Source organism: Chaetodon trifascialis, chromosome 11, assembly GCF_039877785.1.
Source record: "Chaetodon trifascialis isolate fChaTrf1 chromosome 11, fChaTrf1.hap1, whole genome shotgun sequence".
Taxonomy (NCBI): Eukaryota; Metazoa; Chordata; class Actinopteri; order Chaetodontiformes; family Chaetodontidae; genus Chaetodon; species Chaetodon trifascialis.
Genome location: NC_092066.1, coordinates 12312544 through 12330054, shown reverse-complemented (window position 1 = coordinate 12330054; position 17511 = coordinate 12312544). Strand labels below are relative to the sequence as shown.

The 17511-nt window shown below is 43.5% G+C and overlaps 1 protein-coding gene across 8 annotated transcripts in view; it reads left to right on the top strand.

The window, feature by feature from the left end:
• The window catches only part of kmt2cb (lysine (K)-specific methyltransferase 2Cb), a 68488-nt gene extending 50977 nt beyond the window's left edge, over nt 1-17511 (top strand). For 6 of the 8 annotated variants that reach the window (XM_070974928.1, XM_070974929.1, XM_070974926.1 and 3 more), the window contains 24 exons: nt 1239-1552; nt 1679-3264; nt 3372-3483; nt 3704-3770; nt 3869-3929; nt 4061-4293; nt 5202-6932; nt 7178-7369; nt 8770-8934; nt 9032-9161; nt 9789-9936; nt 10110-10294; nt 10454-10590; nt 11520-11802; nt 12403-12542; nt 13016-13129; nt 13218-14334; nt 14438-14574; nt 14685-14827; nt 14958-15132; nt 15251-15367; nt 15465-15538; nt 16677-16785; nt 16892-17511. In XM_070974928.1, coding sequence (XP_070831029.1) covers nt 1239-1552; nt 1679-3264; nt 3372-3483; nt 3704-3770; nt 3869-3929; nt 4061-4293; nt 5202-6932; nt 7178-7369; nt 8770-8934; nt 9032-9161; nt 9789-9936; nt 10110-10294; nt 10454-10590; nt 11520-11802; nt 12403-12542; nt 13016-13129; nt 13218-14334; nt 14438-14574; nt 14685-14827; nt 14958-15132; nt 15251-15367; nt 15465-15538; nt 16677-16785; nt 16892-16984 — 7563 coding nt within the window. In that variant the 3' untranslated portion in view covers nt 16985-17511. The remainder of the gene's footprint in view (nt 1-1238; nt 1553-1678; nt 3265-3371; nt 3484-3703; nt 3771-3868; nt 3930-4060; nt 4294-5201; nt 6933-7177; nt 7370-8769; nt 8935-9031; nt 9162-9788; nt 9937-10109; nt 10295-10453; nt 10591-11519; nt 11803-12402; nt 12543-13015; nt 13130-13217; nt 14335-14437; nt 14575-14684; nt 14828-14957; nt 15133-15250; nt 15368-15464; nt 15539-16676; nt 16786-16891) is intronic. The other 2 variants (XM_070974925.1, XM_070974924.1) reach the window with 2 other exon arrangements.

Below are 17511 nucleotides of genomic sequence, written 5' to 3'. Positions count from 1 at the left end.
CTCATTCCACAGAAGAATTGTGTGAGTGCACAGCTATCAATGGTAGGTCAAAGTTGGAGCAGGAGCTCAGTTTCCACAATCTAATGGGCAATTTTAGGTTTACCTTAATTTTCGTCTTCCTTCCGAATAAATATAGAGAAACTTGAAAACTTTGTTTTTTACAACATGTCTTAATATCACTGTTGTTGATTGGTTTGAACTACAACCTACACATAACACAGCTATTCACCAAAAAAACACTGATTCCATCCAGCCTGAGACATGGGCAGGTATAAATACAAAAGAAAAGAAAAGAAAAGAAAAGAAAAGAAAAGAAAAGAAAAGAAAAGAAAAGAAAGTAAAACAAACTACACACAGTATACAGAACAAACAGACTTGCCCTGTTTTACTCCATTCTTCAGTGACACCACATTCCTTGACCTCAGCAATGCTTGTGAGTAAAATGTTTTTATATCATATAGGAATGATGGCCAAATTACAAAAGTAAGTTAGTTCTCCATCTATATAGATGAAGAGTTTGTTTCCAAACAGCCAATCAAATCTTTGCATGAAGCAGTTCCCTCACTGTTGTGTCGTAGGCAGACGGTCCCACTGACTAATAGCCAGAGAGCAGCTTGCTTTGAATAACAACCACATTAGCTTTCCTGCTGAAGTCCCCTTCTTATCTAACTTATGAATATGAACACATCTGGTCTTACACCTTTGCTTGTTGAAAGAGACACAAAACAAAAATGCACCAGGGACAAATGCTCAGCTAACATCGGTTTGCAGGCTAGATAAGTAATTAGCTTGTCAGCTGCAGCAAACTAGACTTCTAAAATTCTCCCATTTAGATGGTGGTATGATTCTTACTCTTAAATACTGTGCTAACAGCACTGTCTGAGCTTGTTAGCTACAGTAGCAGTTAGTACGTCTCTGCCCATGTTGAGCCCTGCCTGCCAGCTCCTGTCAGTCAAACACAGACACACCCTGCCAGCCAGCTAAGACAAAGAGATTTCTGATGTTTCCTGAGAGACCTTTTTTTCCCCTCCTTTTAATAATGTAAAACTATAAGTAATAGACTTAAAAACCACGTTAATATTTTTTCTGGCTGCAAAAAAAAACAACTGTGATGTCAGTTGGCCAAAATTAACAGACAATCTCGGATACAAAATACAGTATTATTGTAGGCTATATATGGCACAATGACATTCTGTTTAAAAAGGCTTACATTTCTGTATGATTGTTGTGTTTTGTAGCGACAGCGAATTAGAGAACTAATCCTCAAGCAGCAGCAGCAGAGGAGTGCGATTCGTCAGGAGAGGGGTTCTCAGGAGGCTGCTGGCAATGTAACCCCAGGAACACCACAGCCCTGGCCCCAGGAGGGCCCTGGGCAACAGGGGGAAATGTTCAACCGTCCTCCTCCACCTTATCCAGGACAAGGACCCATGAGGGGGCCAATGCGATTTCCTGGGCCTTTTCCAGGCGATCAGCGTGCCCCTTTTCCTAATGAGGGACAAATCCCCCGGGGCCCACATCCTGGAGATCCTAATTTAAGACATCAAGGACCAAGGTTTGCGTTGTGATTTTATTTTTATTACACTTTTGTGTTTCAGATATTCTGTGATTTATAGCTCAGCACTGCATAAATCTATGAATTCTCTTCGTCTTTATTTATATATGTTTTATCCTATTTTAGGTTTGCATTCCCACCTGGGGTTCTAGGACCTCATGGGGCCCAAGAATTCTTTCCGCGGGGGCAGCACCCAATGCAGGATGTTCCTCCTCAAATGAGACGATCCATGTCTGCTGAAATGGCAAAGAGTATGGGAGGCAACCCTATGGGGCTGCCCCAGCACTTCCCACCACGTGGTATGCCAGTGCAGCAGCACAACATAATGGGCCAGCCTTTCATTGAGCTGCGACACAGAGCAACAGACAACAGGCCGCGTATGCCTTTTCCCCCAGGTGCCATGCAAGGAGGCAATGTAGATCCCAACTTGCAGGGTCAAAGGCCACCAGGCTTTCCAGGAGCACCAGATTCCAGGTTTCCCCTAAATCAGGGGCTCAGGATGGCAGACCCCATCGGCAGCCAGACTGCCCATGTACAGCTATCTGCCAGCATGGACAATCTTCATCAGCAAGCCCAAATGTCAGGAAACAACACTCTCAAACAATCTCCACTGATGAGGTCCATGAGCCAGCCTGCTTCAAGTGTGACCCAGAACATGGCAGCATCTATGATCCTGACTGCACCCCCTGCTGGGCAGACTGAGACTGTCTCAGTGGCCAGCAGTGAAGCTGTGGAGGAGAAACTGGATGCAGAAGAATCAGCGGTCAAAGATCTTGAGGATGTGGAGGTGAAAGACTTGGTGGATGCTGACTTGGAAAACCTAAATTTGGATCCTGATGATGGTAAAGATCTGGATCTAGAGACAAATGACCTGCACCTCGATGACTTCCTAACATCTGGGAAATTTGACATCATTGCCTATACAGATCCTGACCTAGATGACCTAAAGAAAGACATGTTTAATGAGGAACTGGATCTCAGTGATCCTATGGATGATAATGCTGACACCGCAGATGTCAACAAAATCTCAACCACTGGAAATGAGGCTTCATCCAGTTCAGAATCTGCACTGGCAAAGCCAGAGGCCTCAGGTGAGCATTCTTCAACCGCAGTTAAGCTGGATGCCCCTGGGAGTGAGGACTCTGCTTCTTTGGCACCTGGGCAGGAAATTAAAACAGAGGTCAAGGACTGTCAGAAACCCCCTGAGGTGGTAGATCAGCAAGCCACTGGAAACACCTTAACCTCAAACCAGCAGGGAGTGCTCTCTGACTCCACCCCAGTCTTGTCTAGTTTACTCATTAAGCAGCAACCTGAAGAGCGGTCATTAAATCCAATTGTTGAGTCTGTCAATCAAGGAGGTAACCTCATGCCCCAGCAGAACCAAGGCACTGACACTCATACCTCCGGACTTACAATGACTCAAACAATACCTGACGCCACCACTTCAGGAGAAGCTTCTATGACTGGCTTTGGGGCAGACCACCAGGTGGGGCTAGCTCCTGGAGTAGACCAGAGTGGTTTGAGCCAGGCCCAGCAGACAGCGTTGAACCAGGCGATGGGTCAGCACGGACAACACCGTCCTCTTCTTCTCGAGGAGCAGCCACTCCTATTGCAGGACCTCCTAGACCAGGAGAGGCAGGAGCAACAGCAGCAGAGGCAGATGCAAGCAATGATACGACAGCGCTCCAGCGACTCCTTCTTCCCCAATATTGGTAAGTTGCCTAGGCCACAACTTCTAGTCAGTATAGGTTAATATTTAAGATTACCAGTCTTTTTGCAAAGTGGTTCGTTCTGAGATTGCATTATTTGTTGTTTGCAGATTTTGATGCCATCACAGACCCCATCATGAAAGCTAAAATGGTTGCTCTGAAAGGCATCAACAAAGTCATGGTTCAGAACAACATGGGAATGACCCCAATGGTCATGAACAGGTAAAAAGTTAACTTTGGTATTGCTTGAATATATTTTCTAAAGTACAAATTGTAAAACTGGTAGTTGGAGTTTATTTATTATGGTGTTTGTATTAAAGTAATGGTAATACCAACCATATAATTCAGCTACTTGGATATCATGCAGCTATTTCAAGAACTGGTGAATTGCTATTGTGACTCATTGAATGACAAAACGGCTTGTGTTATTGCTGTATTCCAGATTTCCTGCTGGTCCTGTAACACCTTGTCCTGAAAGCACACCGCTTCCTCCACAAGTTGTTGGACAGGTAATTCATTCAATCTGCTTAGATGTTGTTTGAAACTATAAAATGAAAAATGAAAAGTCACAAATATATAATTACATTCTTATCAACCTTGCTTTCAGGATGGCAAATTGACACAAGTAGCAAGACCAACTCCTCCAAACTTTGGACCAGGATTTGTCAGTAAGTTCACAAAAAATGTATATGCATCTTCAACTTTTTGGTTTGAAGGTCTGTCGGGCCTAGAAATGTTAAGATGTTTGTTTTTTTATTCTGTCAAGATTGCTAACAAAAGAGCCTTTTTCTTCTTGCAGACAATGCTCAGAGGGCTCAGTACGAGGAGTGGCTCCAGGAGACTCAGCAACTACTTCAAATGCAGCAGAAGTTTCTGGAAGAGAAGATTGGAGCTCACAGGAAGTCTAAGAAAGCCCTGTCTGCCAAACAGAGAACCGCTAAGAAGGCAGGGAGGGAGTTCCCTGAGGAGGACGCTGAGCAGCTCAAACATGTCACAGAGCAGCAGGGTGTAGTGCAGAAACAACTGGAGCAGGTAAATGATGGCCCGTCAAGCTCCACCACTTAATTCTATCTCAGCCCTCTGCACAATAGCTGCCCTAGGCATTGTCCTTTCATTGGTCCAGTGAGCAGAGTTTAATGTTGAACTAGGGATTGGCAAATAACAGACTATGGGCAAAATCTGGCCCTCTACCACAAGTACTTGCCCACACATGGGAGCAAATGCCAGGCTACTTAGGAACATGTTAGGAACATGCACTGTTCTGTTGAGAAAACAAAACAATTTAATCAATACGGTTTAACCAAAGAGACTTATATTGTTTTCTAACAGCATGTTTATTTGATGTAACGATAAAACATGGACAAGATTGACACACACCATATAAGATTTAAATGAAACACATATACACATATGATGAGTTTTCATCATTTATTACTTTCAATGCTTTTTCATACTTTTGAGTTACATAGTTTATATTTATTGCCAACAGAGATGCTGTCTTTTACCTTTATAGCCTAATTAGTATTAAATATTAGTTAGTCTAATTGATCTAATACATAATGAAGGTATAGGGTATGTACTGAAAGGTATGTATCTAGCTATTCTCTTTCCAAGCAAAAATAAAACAATATCCCAACAGACTGAAGCATTCAAAACACATAGGCTTGTGTCTGCAATGCACCTGTCAACCTGCTTTGACTCCCAAAGAAAGCACTGTGGAAAAATGCTCTTGGCTGATTATATTTTCCAGCTCCTGCTTTAAAGTTAAATTCTTCAGTTCTTCCAGTTATTTGAAAGTGAAATAATTCATTTATTCCCTTGAGTAAACCTGTGTCCTCATAAATTTGCCTTTTAAATGTGATAAAACATCTTGCAAGCAAGACATAATTTCTTTTTCAGACATCCTCAATCACATTTTTTGTGAACATGTTTTGTTTCAGATCCGCAAACAACAGAAGGAGCATGCTGAACTTATAGAGGAATACAGAGTGAAACAACAGCAAAACAATATGACACCCATAATACCTGGGATGCATCCAATGCCAGGCCCAGCTGGCGTGGTCCCTGGTGGACCACCAATGGTCCCCAGTGGACCTCCAATGGTCCCCAGTGGACCTCCAATGGTCCCCAGTGGACCCCAAATGGTCCCCAGTGGACCCCCAATGGTCCAAGCTCCTATGAATCCAATGATGCAGATGCCACTTCATCCTGGCCAGGCAAATGCACCTCCCTGCATGCCCAACCCACCACCTGGCTGGCATCCCGGTGCTCCCATGCCCATGAGTGGACCAGGAATGCCACCTATAATGCCCCCCCAGGTACCCATAGGAAATCCAGGCCAACCTCATCAGATGCCAATGGGTAACATACCTCAGCACTCGCAAATGCCCCTGGATCCCCAGGCACCACCAGCCCCACAGAGCGGTGTAAAACCCATGCAGCCAGGTGGTGTGAAGTTTGATGACAACAACCCATTCAGTGAGGGCTTCCAGGAGCGGGAGAGGAGGGAGAGACTTCGGGAGCAGCAGGAGAGACAGCGAGTGCAGCTAATGCAGGAAGTGGAACGACAGAGAGCCCTGAAACACCGTATGGAAATGGAGCAGCAAGGGATGATGGGGCCAGATGGGAACATGGCACCACTCACTCAGATGCCATTTTTTAATGCAGAACTGCCACAGGACTTCATGCAGCCTCAGAGGCCTCCTCTGCAACAACAGCAACAACTTGGACCAATGTTCTCCCAGCAGCAGGGCATGCAGCCTGGTATAGGCTCACCACCTGGGGCATTTATGCAAGGTGAAAGGAGGGCTATGATCGGCAATGGAATGATGCCCCGTGACATGGGGCCTGGTTTTGGGCCTGATAATCTTGCCCTACACGCACCCAACTTTCCCCATGGTCAACCCAGACCTCGTCAGTTCAGTGGACCAGGAATGATGCTTCAGATGCCAGGTGAGGGTCCACCATTCGGAGGCGACACAGCTACACCTCTGCCATCTAACTTTCCGGGCTCAGGTCAGTCTTTAATCCAACTCTACTCCAACATCATCCCAGATGAGAAAGGGAAAAAGAAGAGGAACCGCAAAAAGAAGAAAGATGATGACGCAGATTCAGTTAAGACACCTTCAACTCCACACTCAGACCTTACAGCTCCTCTCACACCATGTGTCTCAGACACCTCCTCAACTCCAACCAGAAACACCCATCTCTTTGGTGACCAGGACTTGTCAAGGTCACCCTTATTGGGATCTTCCACCCCCAGTCATTCGGAGCTGGAGAGGCAGCTTTCTGGAGGCCAGTCTGGACAACCTGGTCTCTCATCAGACACAGCAAGAACCCAGGCTCAGGAACATGACAGGATCCTTAACAACATAAAACTGGAGCAGACTGATGTCAGTGAGTGTCACGGGCCACGAGAAGGGCCTATCGGCTCAGAAATTAGCTCTGTGAAGGAAGAGGGTCATAAGGGGAGTGTGTCTCCCTTCCCTGCGGGACAAAGTCCAAACAAGGGGGAGGCTGGCAATGAACTATTGAAACACCTTCTGAAGAACAAGAGTACACCTCCACCTGGATTTTCCCAACAGAGGTCAGAGGAGTGCCTGCGATCAGAGGAGGAGGATCCTGCAGACTGCAAATCCCTGTTGAGGCAAAGCTCCATGGACAGCAATGGGGTGAGTCTTTTTGTTAGTCCTACAGTTAAAGCACTGAGGGGGTGATCAACACAGTGAGTCACAGACAGTCTAAGTGATTCAGATGGAAGGCACGTCATGGTTATATTGGTATGAGTCATAGCTGTCAGTTTTTGAATGAGTCATAGTTATGTGTTTGAAAACATCTAACTTGAAGCCATAATGCTGCTCAAGTAAATTGAAGTTTATGCAAGACTTTGTATACAACATCTTTTTCTCATCTCCAGGCGTACTCAGATGGCACCGCAGACTTTCCTGGACCTCTGCTCCCTGAACAGGAGAAGAAGAAAGGGAGAAACAAGAGGGCTCCGAAAGGAGGGGAGAAACCTGCCTCTCGCTACAAGAAGAGAAAGAAGGAAGGGGATGAGAGGCAACTGATGCACTCTGGCCCTGACACTGTAATGACCCAGATCAAACAGGTAAGATCGATTTTACCACCTTACAACCTGCTCCTTGTAAAATTGGTTGGAGCTGCACCATTTCACTTTTTCAGGAACAGAGGATAGAAAGATTATAGCTTAAAATATGAATGCTTTATTCAGAATTTTACAGTGTTAATTACTGCCAGCATAGAAAAGTGTCTCCACCAATTGCACCTTTTTCACATATCATAAGCATATTATTGTAATTAGGTACTTGTGAGATGACAGTTGGACACACAGGTGTTAGAAGCTGTTATTATTCAGAAGAGTGGAAGGGGACTCATTATTATGTTGCAAGTTTGCTGTATTATATTGCAAGCCCCTGCTGATGCTTATTGATTGAAACTTTATGAAGCTGAGTGACTCATTTGAAGTGAAGTACAATACCATGTCATCATCATAGCAGAACTAAATTAGTGGTAATGTAGTTGGAAGTTTCTGAAGTACTTTATCAATTTTGCTAAAAGGGACATGTGTTTGGCTTTGAGCTGGAAATCCATATTGGACTGCTCTGCCCCTATTTACCTGCCTTGTTCTGCTGTCTACAGCGACAGATGAAAGATTAGACTTTTTCTTTGATCTCATTCAGCCTTTATTTGAATCTCAACAGATCACTGAGGGCATGCCCTCATTTCCAGTGATGTTGAGAGAACAGTTAAAACTGTGTGCAGCACAAAAATTAAAAGCGCTTTTCCCAGATTCACTGTTGGCACGCAGGACTTTGAGCATTAGCCAGTCACTTGGGTAAAAGAATGATCATGGGACCAGTTTAATAAGGAAGAGGTGTATGATGCCATGTTGCCATTAAGGGCTTTATAAATAAATAGAAACCAATGCCTTTTACGTTTCACTGTTAGAGATGCCCACCCAACCTTTTTATACGAGATGCAATGATGAGAAGAATAACTTTATTATTATTACTATTACTACTATTCTGTCCAAACTTGAGCATACACTCAGAGATGAGACATGACCAGATTTATTTGAGGTTTCTCTTTCTGGGCATTTTACAGGTAGAAGAACTACGTAATGAAGACGTAACTCAACATGCCAAACGCAAAAATAATATTCACACTTGAATTTTTATTTGATTTATTTGATATTTGATTAATAAAAGTTTTAAGTTAGTGACACTGCATTATTTTAAAAAGATTAATATGTTACATAAAGTGATGTTATGAGTCATCATTCTGTGAAAGATTAATGATGCTGGGTATGCAAGTTGATCATAAAATAGCGTGTTCTGTGCAATGTCTTGTTTTTTGAGTACTTCTCGTACATGCATTGTACCATCTTGTGTGCTGTTTATCTGCATTGTGGATTATGCTTAAACATCATGGTATTTGTATATGTTCTAATTCCACTCCTGTCCTGTCCTGTTTTTCTTTCCAACACAGCAGCTCTCCCTGCTGCCCCTCATGGAGCCACTGATTGGGGTCAATTTTGCCCATTTCGCTCCCTATGGCAGTGGCCAGCTCAATGGAGAGAACCTCCTCTCTGGTACCTTTGGCAGCGCCTCACTCGATGGAGTCTCTGACTATTACTCCCAACTGGCGTACAAGGTGGGATCTTCTTACCTTACGAAGCTGGGTAAACATTGATGTGTCTCAAGTGTGTCTGTAGCAAGCTGTGCTGACATTGTATCGGTGATTCCTACAGCAGAGTAATCTGAGCAATCCACCAACACCCCCGGCGTCTCTTCCTCCCACTCCACCACCTGTGAACCGACAGAAAATGATCAATGGATTTGCCACAACAGAAGAGCTTGCCAGCAAAGCTGCTGCAATGGGTAAGCGTTCATGAGGACGTACATTAGACCCCATTTACACCTGGTATGAAGATGTGATCTGTAAACGGGCATGTTATCCAAGTAAGGAAAGACACATTAATGTAGGGTATAAATGCATCATGGTCAGAATATGATCAGATCTGCCCGACCTGGCATCTGTACATAATAGAACTCACTCATCTGTGCAGCTGATCTGCTGTTAGCAAGGCATATAATTTATGTGGTCACAGAGTAGCCTACACACAGGGACAGACTGAAACAATGTTTTCTTTTTTCAAAGAAAGGAATAACTTAACGCATTACATGTGCCGAATTTACAAAAGACAGGTTTTGCTCTGGAGGACAGAGATCCAATCTCAGTGAGTATAATGAGAACATTAAACAAATATTAGGTGTAAACACAAAGGCTGGCACAAAGATTGGAATGTATCTTATCTGGATAACGCATCTGGATAAAAAATCCCCCATTTGAAATCGTGTAAATGGGGTATTAATGTCACATTTTCCCCCCATTATCTACACTACTATAATCAGGAAAATTTCAGAAATCAGATATGGAATATTAGCATCATAACAGGCAGCATCGTGTGTACACTTATACTGACATTGTGCTCCTGTTTCATACAGTGTCCAAAGGCCTGGTCCCAAAGCCGTTACATGTTCCATTTAGGACTGAGGAAGATCTGCTAGCCCGGGCCATCGCGCAGGGACCCAAAACTGTGGATGTTCCAGCCTCCCTCCCCACCCCTCCTCACAACAACCAGGAAGAGCTTAGGTAACAGACAAATACCAGTAATTCTTTCCAGTTGTCTTTTGGAAGGCCACTGCACCATTAACAGCTGTCATAACATTAGTTTGTGTTGATGATTCATGTGATCATGTTATGATAATCTATTTGAGCTGAATGGTCTTGACAGAGGTCTCTTTCTCCTCATTAAATGATTACAGTAATAGAGGACAGGAGCCTTGCAAAGACAGGGACACACCTGACAGTTTTGTTCCATCCTCATCTCCTGAGAGTGTGGTTGGCTTTGAGATCAGTCGCTACCCAGACCTGTCTCTGGTGAAGGAAGAGCCACCGTCCCCCTGCCTGTCTCCTGTCCTCCCCATACTTCCTGCACCTGATGGGAAAGGTAAAGACAAACAACACCCAACATAACCATCACTGTTAAAACATTTTTCCTGCAACTCCAGTCATAACTTATTGGATGTTTTTCTGTCTGCATTTTAAACGCAGAACCTTTTAACAGTGTGCCATTTTTTTATGAATGTCCTCCCTTTTCATTCTCCAGGGTCAGAAATCAAACTGCAGGACATCAAAACAGAGCCTTCTGCAATGTTTTTCGGCTCCCCCTTTGGCCCCATGTCTAATGATTCCAAACAAGGGCTGGTGTCTGTGGCTATCACACTGAGACCAGCTGCAGCAGAGGTAAGAATATTCAAGTTTATGCTGAATTTCTGTGAAAGCACTATTGACTTAAGTCTTACTTTTTTTAGTACTGTCTGTCTGGAACAGGGATTTAAAAATCTGGCCAGTCAGTGAGGGGCGAGATAAAAACTCCCCTAAACTTTGGTTCTGCCTAATTTGATCATAGTTTGAAACACTTTTTGCAGGCCATGTTTCTTGAGTCTTAAGTTTATGGAATTACTATTAAAACCTGTTTTAAACGTGTTTTGCAGATTGTGTTACAGCTATTTACATCTTATTCATTTTAACTTATGCACCACTTTAAAAGCAACATATTCACTTTGCTAGGCTTCTTGTTTGGCTTATTGATTGTCTTGCGAATTCAGTTTATATCTAAACTGTTTTTAAAGGTAATCACTGTTACTAAGTGGCAGTCTTCAGTAAAGATGCATTACAACAGTGATATGGGCCACTTAGCTTAACAGATGTTAGTGTAACTATCACTTGGGTCTGTGACTGTGGAGACATTAAGGGTCATCTTGCAATTATTTTCTATTTTGTCTAAAAAAAAAAAAAAAATACCAATTTCACGTCACTAAGTGTCCAAATTTCTGGCTTTTCCTCTCCAAATTAAATAGTTTAATTGGTGACCAACATGCTCTCAGGTTATGCTGGGGTCCACTTTCTGTCATTAGCATCAGATTAAGGCCAACGTGCAAACCAAAGGAAGTGGCTCAGACATTTTAATTAGAGCATAGTTTGAGTAGTAGTGGTAGTTTCGTTTCAAAATATTTATCCTAAAAATTAACAGAAAAAAGAAAAACACCAAATAGACTAACAATAAAGGAGTTGTTTTTACAAAATATATGTATTGCTCGAACTGTCCATGAGATTTTTGAGTGAATCAACTAAGATATTCATGTTTTTTCTTTGTTGTTTTTTTTTCTCAGAACATCACAGGTGTAGTGGCAGCCATTTCAGACCTGCTATGTGTGAAGATCCCCAGCAGCTATGAGGTCAGCAGCACCCCAGACAGGGGACCCCTATCCATACTAAGTGGTCCAAGGGTGGGCCCCCAAGGCATGGAGCCTCGGCCTCCCATGCTCTTCCATGGACAAGGAGACAGCGGAGGGTTTCACGGACGGCCGGGACAGATAATGAGGCCCGGTGGAGCACATGGGATGATGCACCCGCAGCAGGCACATCATTTCCGTTTCCATCCCAACAGCCCAGGTGATGGAATGAAACTAAATGAAACAAGAGCATCTCTGATTCCCCTAAGTACTGTAATACAGCCTGTAATTGAAATGTCATGTCCTATTTAAACCAAACACAATAACTTCCCGTGAAAAAAGCTCAAAGCAGCAGAACAATCACCATATGCAATTGTTTATCCTTACACGTCCACCAGAGCAATTGTCTTTCTTAACAGCTTTACAAACTGCCCTTTTGTCATGCATATCATTAATAGTCTGGTGCTGAGCATATAGCCCAGGTGCTGACAGCCATCCTTATTGATTATAGCGATCCTCTCAACTAATAGAGTAAATGATTTTTGTTTAGAACACTGTGGCATACAAACTCCTGCTTATTGCTCTAAGAACATGAGTAACAGACCTAATGAGTGTTGTTCACGCAGAAACATTCAGATAACAACGTGGACACCTCATCGTCGCTTCAGTTGTCTAGTCTCATTTATTTTACTTCTGAAATGGGGTGTTTTAACTTCTCAGCTAATATTCATTTGCTAACTTAAAGTCACACCATTGAAAGTTTACTATCAGAAACTGCATTTTGACATCATTTTTAAAAACATACCCTCTGTTACTGCAGGTGCAGCTCTAGCTCGAGGACCTGACCAGAAGACCCCTGCCAGTCCTGGATGTAAGCCCCAATGGTGCTGCCACTGTAAGGTGGTGGTTTTGGGAAATGGAGTACAGAAATCCATCAAAGACCTCCCCGCCCACATGAAGGTACCACATTAATTAGGCGTAAACACTCCGAATGGCAGGCGCTAGGGTGGTATATTGAGTAGGCAGCCCACCTTTCAGCTGGAGCACTGTGGTGTGATTCTGAGGTTAATAAACTACAGCATGCTTTAAATATCCAGACCTTACTTTAGAGGATGTATTATCTACTTTCAGCCTGAAGGGCCATGCACATCTGTATACACACTGCACCACAGTAATACTGCATATATCCTGTGATTATGTAAATCCTGCCTGCTGGAGTTAAATCCATTTCAGATCAATTAGTGAGTTAAACAGCATACCCTATGACTCCAGTCTTGAGAGTATTTTGGATATTTAAATATTGTATGTTTTTGATGTTTATTTCATAACTTATTTTAATGTCAGTTGAGCTTAAGCGGTTCACATTGGTCAGACTTTGATTAAACACCTCATTCCTTATTCAGCTTGTTAAAACTACTGATTTCTCTCATTAGGAATCTGATGGCCGTTTGAAATCCGAAGAAGACCTGGTCTTCTGCAGTCACAGCTGTTTCCTTCTCTACTGTTCCTCACCATCACAGCAATCCAGATCAGCTGCAGAAACTAAGGTGTGTACCACTGTAACTTATGCAGAAACGTCACAGTGCATCTAAATAACGTGCATTTAACATCATGGATCTTGTCTCATCTTTTTAGGAATCGGTGTCCCTTCTCCCTGCCTCTGAGCAAACAGAGAGCCTTTCTAAAACTCTGCACCAGTACAGTAACAACATGTCATCACTGGATGTTCATTGCCTGGCCCAGCTTCAGCCCAAGCAGTCTCCCCCCTCTACTCCTCCTATCCCCTTCCCCACAGCAGGCGAGACATCTAAGACGGAGACCAAGTCTGATGCCATAAAAGTGACAGTGAAGCTGAAGGCCCGGCCAAGGTCCCACGACGGCTGGCATCAGGGAAAGAGACAGAAAGGACTCCGCTGGAGGAAGTGGACTGTCCAGGTGGTGGTGCCAAGAGGAAATTCCCAACTCCCAGATGAGGACAAGATTGATGAGCTCCTGAATAAACTCGGAGCCTCCCTGCGCCCTCCTCTCTCACTCCGGGACCAGAGGCGGTGCTGTTTCTGCCACCAGTTTGGAGATGGGATCACTGATGGCCCTGCTAGGCTTCTTAATCTAGATCTTGACGTATGGGTTCACCTAAACTGTGCCCTGTGGTCGACTGAGGTGTACGAGACGCAAGCTGGTGCCCTCATCAACGTGGAGCTTGCACTGCGTCGTGGCCAAACTGTACGCTGCGCCTACTGCCAGCAGACTGGAGCCACCAGCGGTTGCCACCGCCTACGCTGCACCAATGTCTACCATTTCACCTGTGCTCTGCAAGCTCAGTGCACCTTCTTCAAGGACAAGACCATGCTTTGTCATGCCCACAGGCCCAGGGGAACGGCCGGACAAGCACTGGAGCATGAGCTACGTTGCTTTGCCGTCTTCCGACGTGTCTACGTCCAAAGAGACGAAGTGCGTCAGATTGCCACTGCTGTACGGCAGCCAGAGTTGGGCTATACCTTTCGAGTCGGCAGCTTGGTGTCACATGCAGTGGGCCAACTAACCCCTCTACAAATAGCAGCCTTCCATTCACCAACAGCCATCTTTCCAGTTGGCTATGAGGCTTGCCGCATTTACTGGAGCATGCGCCATGGCAACCGCCGTTGCCGCTACATCTGTTCTGTTGAGGACAGAGAGGGACTGCCGGAGTTCACCATCCGAGTGATCGAACAGGGCTACCAAGACCTGGTCCTGACTGACACCTCTGCTAAAGGTTTGTCCTAATGGATTGTTTAGAAAAGTGTTATTGTTCTGTGTTTCAGCCTTTTCAGAGTACAATTTGTAACCAACATGTGTGCCTGTCTCACTGTCATTAGGAGTGTGGGATAAGGTTTTGGGTCCTGTTGCCGAGAAAAGAACTGAATCAGGCACTCTGAAGCTCTTCCCTGTTTACCTGAAAGGAGAGGACTTGTTTGGACTCACAGTCCCTGCAGTCACCAAGATTACTGAATCGGTTTGTAGCCACTGTTTTGTAGTTAAAGAATATAAAATTTAAATAAAATGCATAGATCATATTCTGCAGAAACTGCACATTGAAACTCATTTTTCACTCCTTTTTTCCAGCTCCCTGGAGTGGAGGCTTGTGACAGATACTCATTCCGTTACGGACGCAACCCTCTTGTGGAGTTGCCTCTCATGTTCAATCCAGCTGGCAGTGCCCGCGCCCAGCCAAGAACCAGCTCTCCCTACACTTCACTGGTGATAAGGTAACTTGGAGTGGAGTGGACATTAGTTATCTTTGTGGGCGTATGTTGCCTCAAAGCAATACTCATTATTTACTTTGGATTGTTGTTAATATTCTAATTATTGTCATTCCTTTGCCCTCTTAACGTACAGGCCACAGCCACAGGCTGTATCCAGCAGCAGTGCCAGGTCTAACCAGAATGTAGCCCAAGGAGAGGGTGGCGCCCCCCATAACAAGCCTCCAGTAGTGCACCCCAGGTCTTCTCAGTACCGCTGGATGAAGAGTGAGTGGAGAGCCAATGTCTACCTGGCCCGCTCCCGCATCCAGGTTGGTGTTAACATAGTTATTTCATTTATTTCTTAGTTTTAACAGAGTAAGGCTGATGTATTTGGATGGTGTGTCCTGTGAATACAATGAATACCTGCATGTGTAATGTTACTCACAGGGTTTGGGGCTGTTTGCTGCTCGAGACATTGAAAAACAAACTATGGTGATTGAGTACAACGGAACCATCCTCCGAAATGAGGTTGCCATCATGAAGGAGAAGATCTACAGATCTCAGGTATTTATCTGCTTTTTAATACTTTTTGAGCTTTCTTTTGACTGAAATTACTTTATGCAAAACAAACGGCAAATGAATTGTCCTCTCTCCCTTACAGAACCGAGCGGTGTTCATGTTCCGCATCGACAGTGAACATGTTGTTGATGCCACTCGAACTGGAGGGCTAGCAAGGTACCATGAGATTCCATTGGTTGTTTGACGTTTAATGAGAACATAGAAATAACATTTGGAAATGTGACTCGTGATATAGTCTGCAGAAGTGTATGATTTAAAGCAAACAAAAATTGATATTTATTATAACATCGACTTGCTGCTTGTGAAATTACAATACATATCAAATGTGCACCCAAGTATCATGATAGTATTGAATCAGGAGATAAGAATGTTGTCCCTGATAGACAATGCAGTCTTAAAAGCAGAACGCACACTGTCTCTGTATCTGTTTCAGTCTGCTAACACAGCACCACAAACCATGACCCTGCATATATGTGTGGGTGGCTTGTCTGTGGTTAAATCACCTGTTTCGCATTGCATATGACCACCATGTTGTTATGTTGTTTATGTTGTTAAAATAAGATGGAAACTGATGGCAGTTTGATTGTATGTATTGGCAAAAACATGGGCAGCAAAAAATGAAGGGTTAGATTTATAAACATTGCTGGAAACCCATTAATTTCCATTTAAACTGCTTACTCTGCTTCTACACAGTTTCTGTTGTTCCACTTCCTTCCCAGATGCTCATCACACATTGTTTGCCACTGTGGAGCTCCTGCATTAGTGTCTGTAATGTCTTAATACAGCTGCTGGTGACTTTTAAATATACAGTATACTGGACATAATGGTTAAAATTGCGATAATGCTTTTGTAATTGATGTGTGAAGGATAAAGTCTTTCGTCATGCTGCAGCTCAGAATGTGGCTCGGTGCTGGTCTTCATATTAAAAAAAACTAGATACTGTTTTCCAAGATGGCGCCTCATTCATTCTGCTACACCAACTCTGACTCATAGCCCAGCGCAGTTCCTGCAGCCTGAAAACATGTCGTCTGGCATACTTAATTTTGTGTGATTTTTCAAGCTGTTTTAATTTCAGTTTAAATTGCCTATTAAAAAAAACTGTAAAGTGAACCTTTTTTTTTTTTACATTTTTCATAATTCAGACCTGAATCAAAACACTCAATTTTAAGTTATAAATGTCAATTTTTTTCTAGTTTCAATGCTTTTGAATGTAAAATTGAACATACAGCTACTTATGTTCTGTAGAATGTTGCATGAAATGAAATATCGTCTTCATTTTTGTTCTGTTTTCCAGATATATCAACCACTCTTGTGCTCCGAACTGTGTTGCTGAGGTGGTCACATTTGAAAGGGGTTACAAAATCATCATCAGCTGCAGTCGCAGGATTGAAAAAGGAGAGGAGGTAGATTTCTGTGATTGGACTTCTCACTTATGCAGCTGCATGAATGAACGTGTTAAAAGTGCCAGTGTGTCGCTCACAAACTGATGTTTCCCTCCCTGTTTTCCAGCTGTGTTTCGACTACCAGTTTGACGCTGTGGAGGGTCAGCACAAGATTGCTTGCCACTGTGGAGCTCCTGAATGCAGGAAGTGGATTAACTAAAGAAAACAAAAACGACAAATCTAAACGCATTCCTTGCTATAGTGTGCGGATGCTGTGATCTCTGCACGAAGAAGAAAAGGCATCACACTAAAGTCATTTTATGAATGAGCAGAAGGCCTGAACCCTTGGAGAGATGAATGAATTTACTTGTTGGTTCATCCAGATCAAGGAAAACAAATGGGTGGAGGAAGGGAAATGTAACACAGTAGCAGGATGTGACTTGTGCCATATGTGAGAGGCTCTGTCGTATGAGATGCCTCTGTCTGTCTGTATGTGTGTATCTGTGTGTTTGGTGTACATGGGGTGCGGAATCCACCAGCGAATGAGAAAGCACTGTGCAGGGTGCGGCCTTATTGCTTACTAAGGGCAGGCCCTTTTGTTTCATACTGTTAATGTATACCGTATGACTAAATGTAGACATCACTGAATGAGGAATGTACAGCAATGAATACTGCGAAGGGAATATTAACTTGCACTAAAAAAAGAAAATAAACAAAAAAAAAACACACACAAAAACTTTTAAAATA